The sequence below is a fragment of the Desmodus rotundus genome, chromosome 6 (assembly GCF_022682495.2).
Source record: "Desmodus rotundus isolate HL8 chromosome 6, HLdesRot8A.1, whole genome shotgun sequence".
NCBI classification, from domain to species: Eukaryota; Metazoa; Chordata; class Mammalia; order Chiroptera; family Phyllostomidae; genus Desmodus; species Desmodus rotundus.
Window position 1 is genome coordinate 92,994,409 of NC_071392.1, and position 19,985 is coordinate 93,014,393.

At 59.9% G+C, this 19,985-nt stretch overlaps 1 protein-coding gene across 2 annotated transcripts in view; it reads right to left on the minus strand.

Moving 5' to 3' along the window:
• The window catches only part of PTPRN2 (protein tyrosine phosphatase receptor type N2), a 395,976-nt gene that overhangs the window by 49,426 nt on the left and 326,565 nt on the right, over positions 1-19,985 (minus strand). For both annotated transcript variants that reach the window (XM_053927307.2, XM_053927308.2), the window contains exon 14: positions 4,514-4,708. In XM_053927307.2, the coding sequence (XP_053783282.1) occupies positions 4,514-4,708 (195 nt within the window). The remainder of the gene's footprint in view (positions 1-4,513; positions 4,709-19,985) is intronic.

Genomic DNA, 19,985 nt, shown 5'->3' on the forward strand with positions numbered 1-19,985 from the left:
CGCAGCAGAAGTCGGGGAACGGCAGGCACACACAGACCATGACCTGGGGTGTGTCTCGCACACAGCGCGAGGGGTACGAGGGCCACACGGTGGAGGATTCTGGTCACGGGAAACGTGCTTTTGAAAAGATGCCGGATTCTTGCCCGGCTGGTGCTGCTTAGTATTTTGAGTGCTGGCCTGCAAACCAAAGGGTCGCTGATTCCATTCCCAGTCAGGGCACATGCCTGGGTTGCAGGCCAGGTCCCCAGTAGGGGGCGTGCGAGAGGCAACCACACATTGATATTTCTCTCCCTCTCTTTCTCCCTCCCTTCCCCTCTCCCTAAAAATAAAATGGATAAATAAAATCTTTAAAAAAATAAAAAAGAAAATGTGTTGGATTCAGAGCTGGGACTTGGGACTTGCTCACTTTGGAGACTGCTGTACGGACTCCCCCTTTGTGGGTGCTGGCAGAGGGGGTGGGGCCCCGCTGCTGGCCGATCACTGTGTGCCAGGTGGCACCAGGCCCTGCACGCACAGTGTCTTGCAGAAGTGACCGGGTCTCCTTGGAGTGGAAGGAGCTGTGAACAGCAGGAAGTGGGTGCTGGCTGGCTTCTACCCCGGAGCACCTCTCAGTGGCAGGTGTGACTAGGGCTCAGGGGCAGTTTCTGGGGGAGACACTTGGTAGACAGGGAAGGGTCTGGAAAGATGCAGGAGGCTCCAGAAAAGCCAGCGGAGCCTCGGGCGTTAGGGCCTGTGCCCCAGGTTAGGGGCCCCTGGCCGTGGCGCTGTTAGAAGTCAGATCAAGTTCACCTGCACAGCTCCCACTGACCATCCACGTTGGTTCCTGGGCCGATAGCAGCCACTCCCGATGTCTGCCCCCGTGTCCCCTGCGTCAGGGTCGGTGATTCTCACGCCTGCACGTTCCTGTCACCCTGACTCGGCCGCCCTGGCCCCACCTTCCTGCCCTGGAGGTTCGGTGCAGCCCCGGGCCCCTGACATGAGCCCCACGTGACGTGGCGTGGGAAGGCTTCACAGGGCTGCCTGTGGCGGAAAGACACCTGCCTGCTCCGTGACGCAGGGGGATGGGCCTCTCCTGCGAGGCACCTGAGGCCTTTCACTGCTAGGAGCCCCTTCGCGCAGATGTCGGCGGCGAGAGATGACCTCAGGTAAGCACGAGGCGGAAACCTCGGCCGGGGTCCTGTGTCTGCCAGAGCAGGCTGCACGGCGATGGGAACCCGCCCGCTCCGAGCCCCTCGTCAGCGCGGGAGCGGGCCGGAAGGAGGCCGTGGCCCTAACTTCTCGGGGGGCCTGTCATCCTCATCCTGACAACGGAGGTGAGCTGCTCTGCGATGCACCCTCGGCTCTGAGAGCAGACCCAGCGAGAGCGCGGTGAGGAACCGGTGATGCTGTCCTCTCAGATGGGGGAGGTGCCGGGTTTCCAGGACAGGGAACCTCAGGGAAGGGACAGCCCCCCATAGACACGCTTTGGCCCCACGATGACTTGCCGCCTCCGGGGAGAGACGGCCACATCTGCAAGGAGCTGAGCTGGCCGAGCAACCGACTCAAGCTGTGGATAAGTGTAAACACGCACGAGCCAGGCGGGGCTGGGAGAGCACGCTGCCCGAGTGTGGACACGGGAAGGCTCCTAAGTGAGACTCGGGGTGGCGGTGCCGATGTTGTGGAGCGGCTGCGTGTTCTGCGGCGGAAGGCACGCAGCAGGTCTGAGGTGGCCCTGGGCCGGCTCCCGTGTCTCCCGGGACCACCACGCTCCACCCCCCGCGCGGGCCCGTCACACCTTCTGCTGTGTCAGTGCAGCCCCGTGAGACAGTGGGCAGCCCTGGGCCCTTCTCTGCCATGTCATGGTCTCATTTCTCAGTTTCCCCATCTGTGCTGTTGGGATGGCGTTCTGCGTCGTTCCTGTTCACTGTTTCCTGGGAGAGCGGCCGCCACACAAGTGCTCACCTATGCTCAGCGTGTCCTCAGCGTCACGCATTCCAGGAGCGAAGGGCGTTCTTGCTGTCCCTGGGGGCGAAGGTGCCAGCCGCTCAGCCCCCGGGACCTCGGTGCCTCTGGGCCTCGTCCACCTGCCTGGGGCCCTGGAGCACCGTCCTAACAACCCTGCCTGCAGTTCCCTGACGCTCCGCCTCTTCCCCCAGGAAGACCGCCCGGATCCAACCGGCTGGTGTCATCAGTGGTTTGGTCACCTGTGAGGGGTCTGTGCCCTTTCACCACCCAGGCCCAGCCTTGGTGGCCGCCTGTCCCCTTTCCGAGGGAGGAGAGTTGCAAGGTGGATGGAGGGTAGATGGTCAGGACTCCTGGGCGAGGACAAACCCTCGAGGTCCAGCGCTAACATGGGTCCGTGTGGCCGAAGCCACAGGCCATGAGCTCCTGCCCTCGGCCCGCAGGGACGTGTCTGCTGACCTCCCACTCAGACAAAGGGCGGGCGGAGAGGAAGACCCGAGGGTCAGCACGCAGGGCGTCTGGGGAGCGGCGAGTGCACACTTCCCGGCTGCATCGTGGCCCAGGGACACGCCTCTCAGTGCTGGTGACCTCTGGCGACAGCACCTCCGGTGGGGCCTGGCAACGCCGTGACTGCATGGGGCTCACCAGTGCCGTGGTTTGCATGTTTCCTTGGAGATTTAACCACCGCCTTTGCTCTCCCGTGTGCACCCCAAACCACACTTTCCTGTGGAAAGTATGATCTTTTCACGTCCCACCTGGATGTGAGACACCATCAAACTGCACCTCAGGCCCCGGCCAGGGCGGCTCAGTGGACTGAGCACTGGCCGGCGAACCAAAGAGTCGCTGGTTCGATTCCCAGTCAGGGCATGTGCCTGGGTTGTGGGCCAGGTCCCCAGTAGTGGGTGTGCAAGAGGCAACCACATACTGACGTTTCTCTCCCTCTCTTTCTCCCTCCCTTCCCCTCTCAAAAAATTAAAAACGAACTTGTGACTCGTGTCCTGAAATATAAAAACATCAGGAGACAACAGAGCTCTCTGAATGCACCTGCCCCTCGAGCTGACTGATCGGATCCATGCACTTGGCCCCGATGAGACTGAGTCTCACTCAACGTCTGAACTTCTGGTCGAGTCTCCTTTTCTCCAAGGGACGGGTGTGGTTGAAACGACGGAGCTGCTTCGCTATCCAGCACTGACGCGGCCCCGGGAGGAGTGTGACAGGCAGGCGGCCTTGTCGCGGGTGTCCTCCCGCCCAGGGTGGCCTGTGACGGGGAGCGGAGGGCAAACCTGAGCTGTGTCCAGCCAGCCGGTCAGGAGAGCTGACGCAACTGTGCCTCACCCTGGGCTGTCCTAGGCCGTCCGGAAGGGTCTGACACCGCGCAGTTCCTGCCCCGCGGACTCGGGCACCGGAAGGCTGTCGGCACCAGTGCACCCCAGCCCCACTGGGGTCCCCGGGGTGACCCGGGCTCCATCTCGGGGCTTTGCAGTCAGACTTTAGACTGAAAACGTAGTTTCCTGGCTGCTCCAGGCTGAAGGTCTGTGTCCCCCAAATTCCCCCCGAGTGACAGCATCGGATGGGGGGTCTTTGGGGCGATTCCATCAAGGGGTGCAGCCTCGCCATAGGACCGGCGCCCTGTGAAAGGGACCCCACAGAGCCCCTCACCCCTCCTGCCATGGGAGGGAAGCGGGAAGGCGCCTTCCCTGGGCCCTGGGCTTCTGGCCCCTGGGGCGGTGAGACCCGAGTGTCCGTGGTGGTGTTATGGCAGCTGGACGCACCGCGGCCCTGGCCGGTCGCGGTTTCAGTCCACTGTCTGTGTTGCTATCAAACAAACTGGTCAGGGAAGTTCCCGCAGAGAACGGGTTTCACAGCGACACAGCCACCTGCAGCGTCCACACCGCATCTTGGGCAAGGGAGAGCCCCGGGGGGACTGCGGACCGGAGGGTGCTGCCCCTCCGCATGGAGCTCCTCCATCTGCACTGAGACAGGGCGTGGCTGTGGGCTGGTTACAGCTCCGCGAGCACCACGCAGGCTGGAGCCCGTGGCCCGGGACCCGGAGAGCGGGCCGTGTGCCCTGTGGGGGCAGCCGCATGAAGAGTGGAGTTCTGATTATCTCTGTTAATAAAACTGACGGAGAGACGTGGCCAGGCAGGACCGATGGACGGGAGCAGGTCCGCCCTGCGCCGAGGCCCACGGCCCCCAGGCTTCTCCGCCCTCATCCACCCAGCACGCTGTGAGCGCGGGAGTGACACTGATTTCCCCCGACGGCGCAGAGCAGAAACAGGGGAGGGGTCAGCGCCATCTCCAAGTCCGAGGTTGAGGAAAGCAGTGTGCACTGAGGGCACTGAGCCACGTCCTCCCAGCCTCCAAACCCAGCAGAACCTCCCGGATTGGGAGCGTGGGTCCAGCCCTCGGGGCAGGAGAAGGGGAGGCCTGGGTGCACGCTGACTGTTCACACTTGGGGACCCAGCGGGCGGAGCCCTGACATCAGGTCCTCACGCAGGTTTGGTCACCAAGCCTTCGCTGCTGCCGGTGACAGGCAGGCGGAGGCTGCTCGTGGGGGCAGAGGGGACCTTACCAGGACCATGTGGCCGGTGGAGATGTCCATGTTGGGTGGCACAGGCTCCTCGGACCAGGACGAGGTGCTGCTCCGTGCGGACGGGCTGGGCAGTGGCCCGTCGCTGAGCTGCGAGGACACGCTGTTGACGCGGGATGCACGTGGGGCCTCCGGGCGGTCGGACGTGCGCACGGCCATGCGCTGGCGGCACAGCTCCTGGAAGACAGGGGGGCGCGGGGGTCAGCGCCTGCCCGGCACCATGGGACCCCAGAGCCGCCTGTGGGCGGGAAATTCGCCCTGTGGCCTGACCCACACTCTGCACACACACCATGCACACACACCATGTACACACACCTCGCACACACAGGCCGTGACTCTGCCGTCACACCGAGGGCCCCTTGGAGCACTGGCGGTGCCAGCCGCAACCCGCACCCTCCTTTTCCTGCTTCGACAGGCTGTGGAGTGGGGGAGGGGTTTGCGTTGTTACTGAAATTTGGGAACTGGCACCACACCGGGGTGTTCAGGAAAAACCCCTCTTTCTGGTTCTCCCATTTCCCCCCAAATAACGCCGAGCTGATAAACGCCAGGAAAGCAGGTGGCTGTTGGAAGAGTTTGCTTTTCCCGTGAGAGGACCAAAGGCAACCCGTCTGGGCTTAAGGAGAGATCTCGGGCCTTGGCCCACTGAAGCTTCGGTCAGGTCCCCGAGTGTCCTCGGCCTCGTCCACCGGTGGTACTCAAATGTGCTGTGGCTGGGGGATGTGGCCAGGGCAGGGAGGGGGGGGGGAGGGGGAGGGATGTGGCTGGGGGAACGTGGCAGGGGAATGTGGCCCCGAGCCCCTCCTGCACCGTCTGGGACCAGCCCTGCTTCACGTAAAGAGGGCAGGGCGCCTGCAGCCACATGGAAAACCAAGGAGAATGAAGCATGCCGTTGTCCACGGCCTCCCTGCCCATGCCCACAGGGCGCGGGGCTCACAGAGGCCATTCAGTAAGGAGTTTGTGTGAAGAACCCGCCCAAGGTCTCTCAAGGCTCAAAGACAAAAACAGGCCCAGACACTGCGGTGATTTCCACATGGAGAGAGATTCTAGGGACCACGTGCATTTCTCGTACATTTCTCTGGTGCGAGAGGGTGCTGCACGGCCAGGCAGGGGCACCCGTGGGAGGTCGTGCTGCTCGGGCAGCTGTCTCATGCAGGTGAAAGGCAGCCTCGGCCTGCGGGTGGCTCTGTGGGTTGGAGAGTCATCCTGTGCACCACAGGGTTGTGGGTTCGGTTCCAGGTCAGGACACGTATGGGATGCAGCTGATTAACGTCTCTCTCAAATCCATAAAATGTATCTTTGCGTGAGGATTTTAAAAATAGTGGTTGCTCTGCTGGGGTAGATGCTTCATTCTCGACGGACCGCCCTTCCGTCTCTCGTGGTAATTGACTTAGGGTCTTAAGATCTTGCAGGCCCCTCCCCAGGATCAGTGGCAGCCCGGACCACATGGGTCCTCCTGGGAGGCTTGTGCTTGGGAGCTGTGCGCTGTCGGGGCGGAGAAAACAGGCCCAAGGCAGCCTCAAGTCTGCTTCACCCACCGGAGGGGAGGCAAGGACTTGGCCAGGCTGCCCATCTGTGCCTGAGTGGGTGCCCAGGGAAGGAGGCACCCACTCAGGCACAGCGAGCTGGGTCCTTGCTCTGGGCCAGGGCTCCTGGGCGAGTCCCTGGTTTGCAGACAGGAGCAGAGGTCCCGTGGCAGGTGGCCTGGGGAAGTGGGTACCCAGGTCAGGCCCAGCCCCTGCCCCTGTGGGCTCCGAGGGCCAGGTTGAACCCCAACGGATGACCCCCATCTTCAGCAAAGAGAACCCCCCACCAAGGGGACAGGGCTTGTGACAGCCCCTGGATGTAAATGCTCAGTCACAAGCGAATCCAGTCTCTGAAGCTCGTGCCCCACGACTTGAAGACACCCGAACGCTATGTTGTTCATCAGGAGAGAGGAACTGCCAGGGCCTGAGCCTGGCGGGCATGAACTCGCCGCCAGGGAAACACAGATGTGAGCCCTGTGCCCCTCGGGCCTGCCGCCAGCACATGCACACCCAGCGGGCACCGCCGGGCACTGACTGTCCCCACCCCCTGCGCCCGGGGCAGCGCCCCTCACAGGATTCGGCGCCTGATCTGCTTCAGCCCAGGCAGCCCGCACTGCCAGGCTGAGAGAACAGGGCGCCCCCCACGTGGGGTCCCACCGCCGTCCTGTCTGTGCAGCTGCCTGCCTCCCTGCTGTGCACGGAGCTGGCCCGGGCTCTCTGCAGCACCTCTGAGTGTTTCATTCTGCCTCAGACCTTGCTCTGCAAAATCAGCTGAATAGGATTCTGCGGGCAGAAATCCACCCACGCACACAATGCGAATGTCTCCCTTCTCAAACCTCCGCCTGATGGGGGGAGATTGCGGAGCGGGGGCCACTCTGGGAGAAAAGACCTGTCACCCCCAAATTCTGCCAGAAGAAAGGCTGAGACTACAAAGGCTTCAGACACCCTCTCTGCACCTTTCAAGGGGCAGGCGGAGCGGAGTGGCGGCCGCCTGAGCCCGCACACAAAGGGCAGGCTGCTGGTTATTTGGGGACCGTAATGAGCGGTCAGGGGGCCACGCTGAGGATAGGCACAAAGCCCCGGAGAAAGAGAAATGGTTCATTAGGCCGCCGGGAGGGGCGAAGGCCAATTACTTTGCAGACGGGAGAAAACACGGAGACTCTGGCCAGGGCCGGACTCTCTGGGGAGGGGCCCGTCTCCTGCTCCAGGGGCACCGCGGAGCCCGGCAGATTGGCGAAGACCTGGCGCACAGCCTCCGGCAGCCTGTGTGGCGTCCCCTCGGGAGACTCCGCAGAGTGTGGTCACGGAAGCTGGACCCTCAGAGGTGAATGCAAGACAAGAAGGAGGATGTGCAAAAAGGCTTCGGGCTCCCACAGACACTGGCTGGGCCTCCCCTTGCGGTGGAGGAACGGGGGTCTATCTGAGTTTTTATTCGCTCATTTGTATTTCCTGAACGGAGCGTGTCTTACTCTTGGGGTAAGAACCACTGACGCAGGGCGGGTATGGAGTGTTACTGACATGCAATGTTTAGGGGGCACGTGTGGGGGCAGTGTGGGAGAACGGGTCCCTGGCGGTCAGCGTCTGTGTGACCCCCCACCCCACCCCGGGTCCCCAGCAGGTTCATTCAGGCCGTTTTTTCACAAAAGCAGGTTTGGCAGAAAGGGAGCTGCTCTGGTTCTCTGCCACCACGGCCAGCTGTGGGCAGGGCCAGCCCCGGTCTGTGGGGCAGCCCACTCACATGTCCTCCCCACGAGCAGCACAGCGGACGGTGTTGCTGGGGGTAGGCGGGGCGCCTGCCGAGGGGGCGCCTTCCAAGTCCTGGGCCCTGTGTGCGTCCTGAGGAGAGGCTGGGGGAGGGGGCCGCACCGCTCCCTGGGTAGGAAACAGGGACCCTCCGTCCTCCTGATACAGAGGGTGAAGCCACATGGGGTCCACGGGGGCCTGTCCCCTGGGTGGGGGTTCTGTTCACAGCCCACCTCAAGTGTGCATCTTGGGTCCCGGCCTTACCTCCTCCTATGGGCTTTTCAGGGATGCCCGGGTGACGTTTACATCTGAGGGACCACACACACACACACACACACACACATGCATGTGCATGGACACATGTCCCCCCCACCCCATGGAGTGACTCCTCAGCCGGTCGAGAATGTGTGCAGGATGGTCGCTGATTCTGACCTCCGCCCAGAGGCCCTTGGGTCCCGAGTCCCCACCTGACGCCTGACAAGTACTAGGTTGCCACCTGCCTCCCGCCAGGGACCGTGCCACGCCCGCGTCACCAAAGACCTCACTGAACAGCTCAGTGGTGACAAACTCGTGTGCTGAGCTGTGGTGAGCGATGGCGCCCCATCCTGCAAGATGCTTTCTTAAAATAAAACCTAACGACACAGACACATTGTAACAAAGAGGAGTGAAAACAACTTTCCGCACTCCTCTAAACCCCGCACAGTCTGAGAGCTCTGCAGCCAGAAGGCAAAGACTGCCTCTCCCAACCTGGGGGCTCGTTCTGTGCCCACCCCACACCCTGCACCTCACCACTGGCCCTGACAACCACAGGCCTGTCCTGTCTCCAGCGGCGGTCACCTTGGCTGCACTGTGAACCTGAGGACCGAGGTCATTTTTGTCTGTTTCCATCTCCCTTGGTGTCCAGCACAGATTGCAGGGCTGCGAGAAGTGGGGGTGCATGGTGTGCATCCCTGTGTGGCCCTGAGCCCCGGCGTCCCCATGCTGGGCAGAGGCCACGAGGTCACCAGCACGTAGGGGGTGCTGCCTGGGGAGCTGGAACCCGGTTCTGCCGCCCCTGGTCATCTGGGACTCACCCCCCACCCCCAACCGCTGATGGCTCCGAAGGGTTATCCTGCCCAGGCTCAAGGTGCAGGAGAAACGGACAATTCCCCTGAGGGTGCAGCTGGTGTTTGCCTGAAGGGGAGGCTCCAAAGGACAATGATTCAGCTCAGCCCCACACACAGTGAGCCCAATGCATCGGCCGCATCGGCTGAGGACCAGGGACGTGCACCCTCGTCACTCCCATGGCTTGTACGGAACACCGGGACGAAGCCAGGAGAGTCGTCACACAGACCCAGAGGGACTGCGAGGCTCCTGCACGCACCATCCTTCCCCGGAGACCCATGCCGACCAGGGTTCTGATGGTCTGTGGTGCCAGTGCACAGGGAGGGCTTTCAGACGCACGGGGGAGCACCTGGGATCCACAGTCCTGCCAAACTTCCGGTTGGTTCCTGCCGGAGGTCTCGGTCGCCACAGCAAGTGCCCCAGCCAGGCCCCACCAGTGAGACCCCAACTTCCCGGCCCTTGAGGCTGACGACACCCTGACATTCAGCCTCAACGGTTCCCGCAAAGTCAGCGGCGGCTTCAAAGTTCAGCTCCGACGTTCCAAGGGGGGGGCAGCACGGGCCCCACGGCGTGGCTTTGCTTTTCAGGATGGCAGCTGAGTCAGCCGGAACGCACTGCTGTCTCCTCGGAGCTGCCTGCCTGGCCAGGACCTCGAAGGAGCAGCTGTTTGCACCGGAAACTTCCATCTCCTCCCTGGTTTCCTTTTTGCTCAAAAGATAATGAATCATCATCGGTCATCATTGTCACCGACCGTCCCTTCTGTGGACACCCACAATGCCCACGTTTTCTGGCTGCTTCCGAGGCGCCGGTGGTTCTGGGTGTGGGAGGGTCACGGGCTGCAGCTGTGGAGAGTTCTCACGTCGATCGATCTCGAGTTCAGGGTGTTGATCGGCTCCATCGAACACCTGAAAGTCCCCTGCTGGCTGCTGTGCGGGACCCCGGGGAGGACGGGCCGGGCAGGGCCAAGCCAAGCTCTGGACCAAGGTCCACCTCGGCCGTCCTGCACCAGTGAGCAGGCGACCCCACACCCAAGCGCAGTGATGGAGCCGTGGCCCCCAGGTTTGAAGGGAAGACAAGGGTAAGACCAGGGCAGAAGGAAGAGGGCCCTGGAGTTTGGGGCCGCAGGGTGGTCCCGGCCGGCAGAGGCCCATGGACGGTGTGGGGTCTCGCTGGCCAGCAGATGGGATGAGCGGGGTGGGAGGGCTTCCGGCGTGGGGGGCCGCCGTGCGAAGCACAAGGGCCGGTCCAGGCCTGCGAGGACGCAGCCGGCTGCACAAAAGGTATTCAGGTCTCTCCATTCTGCAGCCGCGGCCTAATTAAGGCAAAGGGCAGGGCCAGAGGGTGGTGGCGGAGGGCTGGATGGAGGGGAGGGAGGGATGGGGTGGGGGGAACAGGGGCTTGGGGGAGGGCGCCAAGCAGCTGCTTCTGCGTTTCCAACAGCGCCGTCTTCCTGGGGCCCAATTGTTCTGTCCAAGGCGGGTCTGAATGGTGACCCAGCTGCCTGGAGCCTGCAGGTTCTGAGGGCGTCCAGCAGGACTCGGGAGCTGGCCAGCGGGCGGACGCGGGCAGATCACTTTCAGTGAAATAAAGGCCTCTGACTCCCAAGGCCCATGAGAGTCTCTGAATGTCTGTCACTGTCCCCTGCCCCCGAGGAAGGGACTAGACGCCGACCCCGTTTCCCAATGGTCCCTGAGTGAAACGGGCAATGTGGGTGTCCTGGGCTTTGGGAGGGGGTCTGCGGAAGGTGAGCTTCAGGGGCTGGGAGGACTTGCTGGGGACAGGATCCCAGAGCCACCAGACACGTGGGACACGGCTGGTGGGGGTGGTGGGGGGGGGGGCAACAGCCCCTGCTCTGCTTTGCTGCCTCGCTGGGAGCCCTTCCGGACACCTGTAGAACCTGAGGTACTGCAAACTCCACCTCTAGGAGCAGGGGGGCGGGGGTGGGGAGCTGCCGGGAGCAGGAAATCCAGGGCCCGAGATCAGAAGAGAAACAGTTCAAAAGCAACCAGTAAAGGCATCTGGGGTGCCTCCCGGTTCACATCCAAATTTTCGAGGCCCTGGGCCCCCCACATTTTCGTTCTCTGTAAACATGGAGAAGCAAGCCAGGGAGGGCGACCCTGAGCCAGCAGACGGGGTGGCTTCTTGCTCAGGCCTCCCTTCCTTGTTTTAGAAACAAACCAGAGTGCCCTCTCCTCCCACACAGGACACCTTGGTTCCCGGTGGAAGTCCGTGTTTGGAGGGTTTGTGAAAGGTGGGTTCCCGGGAATTCTCCTTTACTGGTTATTTGTCCTCCTCAATGTCTTCACAAGAAAATAACAGTGACGAGATACTTTCCCGGAGAACACATCCAGCCCTTTTACATGATCGGAGGATTTCAGACCAGCCGGCCACACACCGATGCCGACATCCTGTGCGTGTTAATAATCCTGGAATTCACCACACGGACTTTCAAAATTGATTTGTGATTAAACATCAGGAAGTCGATCCAGGTCTAGCCCCGGGCTTCCTGTCCGCGTTCCTCAGGCCCGGCTCAGACTCCCGTGCCTCGGAACACGCGGCCTTGCTTGCTGCCGGGTCACACGCCGGCCCTCCTCTGCCTGCTCCCCCTAGAATCTGATGCACGCCCAGAGCAGACACCTAAAGCTGCTGTTGCGTCGTCGACATTCAAAATCCCGGAGAGAATCCACTTTTCCACAACCGACTCCTTCCGCACTGGGAGACGGTCTGCTTGCCTATCCTGTGCTTCTGATAGAGAAGGACCCGCCGAGATTCCCTCCTGGTTCTCCCGTAGCAGAGAGCCCTGGAGAGCTCAGTGTTTCAGCAATAGAGTCTAAGAACAGTTAATTAACGGGGAAGAGAAACCCCATTGTGGAGTGTTTCTAATGCAACAAGAAAGCTGGGATGGTAGGAGGGACGGAGGCAGTGCAGACCGACACACACAGGTAGCAGCTGCCCTGCCTGGCTCCCCACACACCAACCGGGCCCCATCCTGCTCGACGCAAACCGCTGCTCCTAGAAGACAGCTCTGTCCTTCGCCCCGGACCCGGGCCAGTGGCTCCCAGGTCCTCCATCTCCTCCGGTTCCTGCCCTCCGAGCCCCTCGCTCATCTCCTCTGGGAAGCACCCCCGACCACCCCAGCTCCCCGTGGGCCGTGCACTGCTTGTCTCAATCACTCATGCCCCCACAGACTCTCAGGGGAAATCAAGGGCTCTCCTATTCCCACCATGTCACAAACGGATCCCATCCTTGGAGGAAAGGAGCTTTCTGGGAAGAGGCTCGCTGGGCCAGCTCCAAGGTCAGCCGCCCAGCCTGTTCAAGGCTCTCGCAAGGGCGACCCGCACGTGCTCACAGACGCTGCCCCTGCAGCCACAGCCCTGGGGACCCACACGGACGTGGGCCGGTCCTCAGGCAGAACTCCACACCCAGTGCTGCTGCCCCAGGATGGGCAGGAGGGAGGACAGGTGGAGGCGCCAAGAGCCACCGGGGACTCCAGACTGAAGAGACTCAGGGGTCAAGGTCAAGTGGTGTCAAGGTCAGTCTCGTCTCTGGGCAGGCTGTCGGCCGGCCAGACCCATGGGACCACTCTGCACCTGGGGTCTCTCCCACACTCGGGCGCTCACGCTGGGTCTGCCGGCCCAGCCTGTGTCCTTGGACATCCCTCGTTTGACACTTGGGAGCCACTGCCACCTGCCCGACACTCCTGGGTCAGGTGGAGCGTTTGCCCTTTGCGAGGCTTCTCCTCCCTGTGCACCCTGACCCGTGGGCCCCACTCTGCCCCTCCTGCCCCTTCTTGCCCTTGTTTATGCCCCAGTGCAGGGCCTGGCTCCTCCCAACAGCCTGCTGCATCTCAGGGCAGGCAACACTGTAGGCCAGAGGGTCTCGTCTCTGCCAGCAAACCCCTCCCAGAGCCTGCGACCACCGCAGACAGTGGGTCCTCAGGCAGAAGCAAGAGCAGAGACACCCTGACACTTTCATGACCTTGACTGACCTTCGGGGGCCCGGGCAAGGGCACAGAGCTCTTTCTTTGCATTTTGTGGGTGGGAATGTGGGGTGCAGGGAGGTGCTCCGCCCCTGCTCTGGCCTGGGAAGTATGATGGGATCTTTGTCCCGTGACTCCGTGCTGGGAAAGGGAGGGACTGAAAGAGTGGCGGGCCCAGCAGGGGGAGAGATGGCAGAGAAGACTGGACAGGCCCTGGCTGGTGTGGCCCAGTGGATTGAGTGCTGGACTATGAACCAAAGGGTCGCCGGTTTGATTCCCAGTCAAGGCACATGCCTGGGTTGTGTGGGCCAAGTCCTCAGTAGGGGACGCATGAGAGGCAATCACACATTGATGTTTCTCTCCCTCTCTTTCTCCTTCCCTTCTCCTCTCTAAAAAGAAAATGAAAATAAAATCTTCAAAAAACATTAAAAAAAATAGAAGGGAGGAGAGGCTGGACGCCCCCTTCCCCACGGGGCTTCCTCCCAGCAGCCCGGAGAAGCTGACTGTCCTTGGGGCCCAGGGAGGATGGGCTTGGTCCAAGCACAGTCTCTCCTGGTGCAGGGACCCACTCTGGACCTCAGCGGGGTCCTTCCCACTGTCCCCACAGCCTGGCTCCCACCCCCAGGGAGCCCCATGGTGTCCCTACCGGTGCTCTGCCTGGCTCACCAGCCAATCCTTGCTAAGTCTGTCCGTGCTGTGGACGCCCAGTGCCTGGTCCTCCTCCTGCTGGGAACGTCGCCCAAAGGTCTGTCCTCTGGGAGTCCGCAGGGCCTCCCCTGCCCCCTGCAGGGTCACACTCTTACCCCGTAATTGCGGACGAGTGGGGTTGCTTACTCGTGCTTTGCGCAGTCTGCGAGGAATCACGAGCTGAGCAGAGAAATCTGTGACCTTCCCGAAATCTGCCACAGCACCTTAGGCTGTGGAGGGAAAGCCTGTGATGGGGTTTGGGGGCAGCAGGTCTGCGATCCAGGAGGCTCTGTCCTGCCCCAGGTGGGTGTGCGGCTTGGCCAGCTGACTCCGCTGGTCCTGATTCAGCTCTGCCACCGCCAGCCAGGGGACCTGGGACTTAGCTGATGCTCATGGTCCCCATTGGGAAGCAGGGGTACCAGCAGGATCCCACTCACTTGCAGGTCACCAGGCGTGAACAAGGGGACCTGTGTCTGCTTTCTGGGTGCCTGGGCAGGTGTCATGGCGTAGGAGCCAGAGGCCAGTGTGAGGACAGGAGGCTTCGGGGTGCAGTGGCCCCTGAGTAAATCCTATTGCTCGTCTAGGACAGAAATGCACTCCAATCTCGACAGAAGCTGGTGGGCTGTTTCCCGTGTAAACGCAGATGGAAGGGGGCACCTTCCTTGGCCACCCCCGCCTGCCGCATGAGGACGGCATTTTCCTCTGGGACTTCTGAGACACGTTCTTCCCTCAAGTTACAGAAGAGAACCCAGCCATGTCCCCGGTCACCGAGGCAAAGTGAACCCCCTGCCCCACAGTGACCCCCGGCCCCTCCTAAGGAAGGTGTCCCAGTAAAAGCCGGGTCTGCTAAGGGCGGCAAAACCAGGAACAAAACATCATAACAGACGCAGAACAAGCTGCAGCTCCAGCCCCAGGTTCGTCGGCTCAGACACCCCCGTCTCTGGTTTTCCAAACAGCGCGGAGCGGCCTGTTACTTTTCAGTAAGTCTGATCTAACCATCGCCTGACCAGGGAGGGCACCCTAGCCGGGACCGCGGCTGTGGGCTTCGTTGTTATGTTTGGCTGCTCACTCGCCAACGGCTGCAGACTCCCGCCCCTCCTGGCACTGTTCCCATGTCCCCAGAGCTATTTTTGGGGAAACACGTGGCATAGAAACCAGAGAACAGCCTTCTGGTCACTGCTCTTAGAAGCTGCATGTGTGAAAATTTAGGGTTGATGAGAACAACACACTACAAACGCACGCCTTCCAGAAAAAGATTCTGACTCAAAGTGCAATGGTGTGGAGAAGACTCCCGGGAGCTGGCCCAGCCACGCTGCTGGCCCTGAGGCTCGCCGTCTGAACCCGGCCGTGCAGACACAAGCTCGGGCGCGCTGGGTCCTTCGCTCGCTTCGTGGCCACGTCCGTGGGTCCCTGTGAAGCGCAGCACTAAGTTGGCAGTGACGTCGGCCTGTGTCCGGGGTCTCCGACGTCTGGGGTCTCGGAGCGCAGAAAGACCACGTCAAGACCCCGCCCTGTGGAGCTGGCTTCAATTTGACAAAACAGAAGAGCCACACTCGCAAAACCACTTCGGTACCTGAACGTTTCCAGAGAATTCTACCTATGGACCCTGGGGCCATCAGCTACGTCTGCCAAGGCCGAACTAGAGAGATCCTGCTGTCAGGCTTGACCGGCTAGAGCAGGCTATGCCCTTCTATAGTATTTTAGGGCGGCCTTCCGTTTCTGTCTCACTGTTATTATTAATTATACACTTTAAAATCCTCACCTGAGGACATGTTCATTGATTTTAGAGAGAGAGGAAGGGGGGGAGGAGAAGAGAGAGGGAAACATCGATCAGTTGCTCCCTGTCCACGCCCCGACCAGGAACTGAACCTGCAACCCAGGCCTGTGCCCTGACTGGGGATCAAACCCGCAAACTTATGGGGCACAGGATGATGCTCCAACCCAATATGCCACCCGGCCAGGGGCACCCTTCCCTGTGTGAAGGGTGGATTTGCTTACTGAATATTTGACCAGAAAGTTTACACGTGACACATAGAAGAGCCGCTCTGAGCTCTGTCGCTGACAGAAGGAAAGTTTCTCCAGAACTCCTGGTGCCGACAAACCCCAGGCAACGCCGCTGCCTCCCACCTACATTGGAGCATCCTGACCTCGCACCATTCCTGTGGCAGGTGGCCGCACCAGCCCCCTAGCAGAGGTGGCTCTCTTGGTCCAGAGCCCTGGAGGAAAACCAGCCTCGACAGGTCCCGTTCCGTTCGTAGGGGTCCAGCTGGCCCCTGCTTGGAGGTGAGAAGTCAGGCGCATCCAGCTTTGAGGGAGCGTCAGCCTGGGCCTGGGAGCCCCGCACATGTGGCCATCATGTGAATCGCCGCCACTCGCTCACCGGACATGTGTGTCGAGGCCGTTTGCAGGTGGTTCCCCTTCGCTGAACGCATGTTTTCCTCTGGGTCTGGATCCGGGGCCTCCGAGGAACAAGGGGACCAGCTGGCTGTTGTGAAGTAAACGGTCGGAAGAGAACCGTGGAAAACTCCGCAGGAGTCTGTGCCCTCAGGGGAGGGGGAGCGGAATCCCAAACTTGCTGCAGCCGGCGATCGAAGCCCCAGAGAACTGGGTGCCACCTTCAGAGACTCGAGAAAGCAGGAGCAAGAATGCCTCCCACTGCCACCGCGCCCTGTGGCCCGGTTCCACCCGCCGGTGGCCACAGATTTAGGAAGGACCCCTGCATGGACATGGGTGATGTGTACGGAACGCCACACACCACCGTTCTTCGGGGCCTGTGCACCACCCCGAGTGAGCACGCACGTGGGTACACTCACACACCGCGGACCCTCGAAAAAAGGTTTGACCTGCAGGGTGCACTTGTACGCGGATGTTTCCAGTAAACACCGTCACTGCACTTTCTCTCCCTGTGGTTTTCCCAGGAGCACTTCCTCTTCTCTCAGTCACTCTCTGGGGAGACCACAGCATGAGAAGTGCCCAACTTACAAACCCTGCGCGGCCCGCCTGCTCCCGTTACCGGCGAGGCCTCCTGTGCGCGGCGGGTGATCAGTAGTTCAGGCTTTGGGGAGTCAAACGAGAAACACAGATTTCCATCTGCAGGGGCATGGCGGCCTTGTTCACGGGTCAACTGTGTACACAAGGACAAGCTAATTTGGGGGGAAAGGAATGAGAATAAAGACATTGGCTTTTTATACCATGAAGTACAAATTTAACCCAAGTATCGTGTGTTTTATGTATTTGGAAGAAAAAAATAAGCTACTAAAACGGCGGAAAGTCTGGAGGCGGTCTTCTGCCAAAAACGGCCTTTGAAAATGGGTTTCGCTTCTTCGAAACATCGACGTGCCCCATTCTTTCAAGCTGGGACATGTTACGCTTTGGTAGATTATCCGGTGACGTCTTCTAAGCGCCAAAGTGTAAGAGTCTCTCACGAAAGGTTTGATTTTCCAATAGGCAAAGCGAACGAAACAGCCTGCGCGGGCAGCCTCAGGAAGCTGTCCACATAGCTCTACTTTGAGGAAGGAAAGAAAAATGTTCCAATATGTCTGCGTTAGATTCAAAGGCAAAATACAGTTGGCGCTTGAAGGGTGGGTCAGGGATGCTGACCACCCCTGCCCAGTCAAAAGTCCTCGTGTAATTTCGACTTCCCCAAATGTAACCGCGGTCGTCCCTGAGTGTCTGTGGGGAGGGGTTCCAGCCCCTGCACCCCAGTACCGAGGCCCGGGGGAGCTCTAGTCCCTCACGTGAGATGGCCTGGCACGGGGCACGCAGGTGGCCTCTATGTCAGCGGGTTCCCAACCTGGAACCAAAGATGCTGCTTTCTGTCCGTGGCTGGTCGCCCTGCAGATCTGAAGCTTAGGGATGTGGAGGGCCGACGGTGTATTTACTGAAAAAATCCACATATGAGTGGACCTGAGCAATTCAACCATCCGCTGTGCTTGCTGCTTTGAAACAGTTTTTTTTTTTTTTTTTTAAATCCCCATGGAGGACACTCTCCCATTGCTTTGAGAGAGAGAAACATCAGCGCGAGAGAAGCATCGACTGGTCGCCACCCTGACTGGGAATCGAACTGGCGTTGGGATTGACGCTCCAACCCTCCGAGCCACAGTGGCCAGGGCGGGGAAGCGCTTGTCCCTCGGGACCACTGCGCAGACTGCCCATCACCCCAGGGGCGAAGACTAGAAGATGGGCGTTATAGGGTGACAGAGACCGATGCTCTCTAAAGGTCAACACGAGGAATCTGCCGGCGCTGCCGCAGTGCTGTTTACCGAGACACGTGGGTCCCCGCTTTGAGTCTCTAGGAAGAAGGGGCCGTCCACACCAAGGTGGCCGGTGCCCCCCACAAACAGCTCGGAGTGCCCCTGACCTGGACACTCTTGCAGGACCCCTGAGCTGCTGATCACTTTGCAGGATGCTCAGCTCCTTCCTTAAAGGGTCACTTAGCACGTGGACAGCGCCCTACTGTTCTCTCCCTCCTCAGGCTCTCGCCCGCACCCTCACTCACATGCCATCTTTTCCTCTTTCAGAGACGTCGCAAAATGACTTGAGTGATTCTGTCGCGTCCCTGAGAAGTAAAGCAGAATGTTAAGCTGTTGGGTTTTCCTTGTGGCCGGTGAGGAGGCCTATCCACAAGCTCTTCCATCGCACAGAACTGGTGGAGTGCAGCAGCTCGGCCACTTAAAGATGAACAGAGCCCCGGCGCAGTGAGACATCTTTTCCTGGAATTGTTTGAAAAGATGTCCAAGCCCTGGCCGCGGAGTCTCAGGGACTGAGGGCCAGCCTGCTCCACCTGTACACAGGCTTTACACAGTCGGCCTTCCACCTCCCCACGGGTTTCGAATCTACGGGTTCAACTAACAGCGGACAGAAAGCAGTAATTTTGGTTCGAATTTGGGAGTCCACAGGTGCAGGCAGTGTGCACTGTGCTAGGCCATTTCCCGTAAGGGACTTGGCGAGCATCTGTGGACAGCGGCATCGGAACCAGTCCCCTGCGGCTGAAGTTTCGGGGGAGTCAAAGTTAGGCATGGAGTCTGGACTGTGGGGGGTCAGAGCCCTGATCCCTGTGTTGTTCAAGGGTTGACTGGATGCAACCGTGAGTCCTTCATACGTGACTCAGCTAAACTGAGAGCTGAAAATCATGGCACCCCCCACCCGCTGCTGGCCCCGCTCAGCTGACGCAAATCAAATCGGCACGGCAGCTCTGCCGAGTGTCTTCTCCCCAACACACATCCCGCTTCCTGGGGCAAAGCGCCGCGCTCAGGCAAAGGGGCTCCTGAGGGTGTTTGGTTGTGATTTCAAAACTAGGCCCACCAGAAACACCTGTGCAATGATTTCATTTCTAAATTTTCCTAGATCATATTTTTAAAGGGATTTTTTTTTCTGTTTTTTTTCCTTTTTATTAATCTTAGTCTGGATTGAAGAAAAGCACACATTTCATTTATTGTCTGGATTACAGATTCTTATAAAACAAACCAGAGCTCATTATAAAATCAATATCAACTTAACCACCTGCCCCCAGGAGGAGCCGCAGAAAGGTCACCCCAAGAAACTCAAACAATTTTCCTGCTGAAAGGGCATGATTTTAATTTCAGATACTATTAATTAGAGCTGCCACCAGGATGATTTTTCCCTGTTAATTATGACAAACTCAGTTCTAACTATGCATTTTTTTAATCAAAATCAGCCATTTCTGCATGCGAGTCTAAGCTTCCCATTCTATCAATATTTTATTCTTGAATTTCAAAGTGTATCAAAGGGTGCGTGCTCCCTCCAATCTGCCCCGAGTTCTCTGTCGCTCGCACATGGGAGGGAGCTGGTGTGATAATTTATTTATGTCCCGCACAGACGTGGCCCCGAGGGCCCAGCCTCCGCTGCGGACGGCCTCACTCCATAGCATGTCTGGGTAAATTCTGAGTAGTTTCTGTGACATTTTTTCCAGGCTCCTTCTTCAAACGTGATGTTTCCTTTGCTTTAAAGGGAGATGACGCCGGTGACTGAGATGCCATCTCCCAGACATTTGAAGTTGCCATTTCTTTACGGGGAAGAGATTGCTGTGACCCGGCTGTGACTCCCTCCGGATAAACAGAGGTGTTCTCCATGCAGAGACCGTGCTGAGCATCTTGACATGGGGAAAACACGCTGCCCGCCGGTCTGTTTCCCGTGCGGAGATTTTGTAACTTTGCTCCGCTCCTTCTGGGGACCCGCAGGGCCAGGGCAGCTCAGCGGAGCTCATGGGGGTGGGGTGGGGGGGGCGGGAAGGAGCGTCGGGAGTGTGTTCTGGGAGGAGCCTGTGTGACTCGGTGACGGAAAATAACAACAACCAGCTCGTGCAGGGCTGTGGAATCTGACGTGCTGTTTCCTAGACTTGTGACATGTCATCACTGTGTGATTGGAGGAAAGGCCACCTCGTCCAATGAGGGAGATC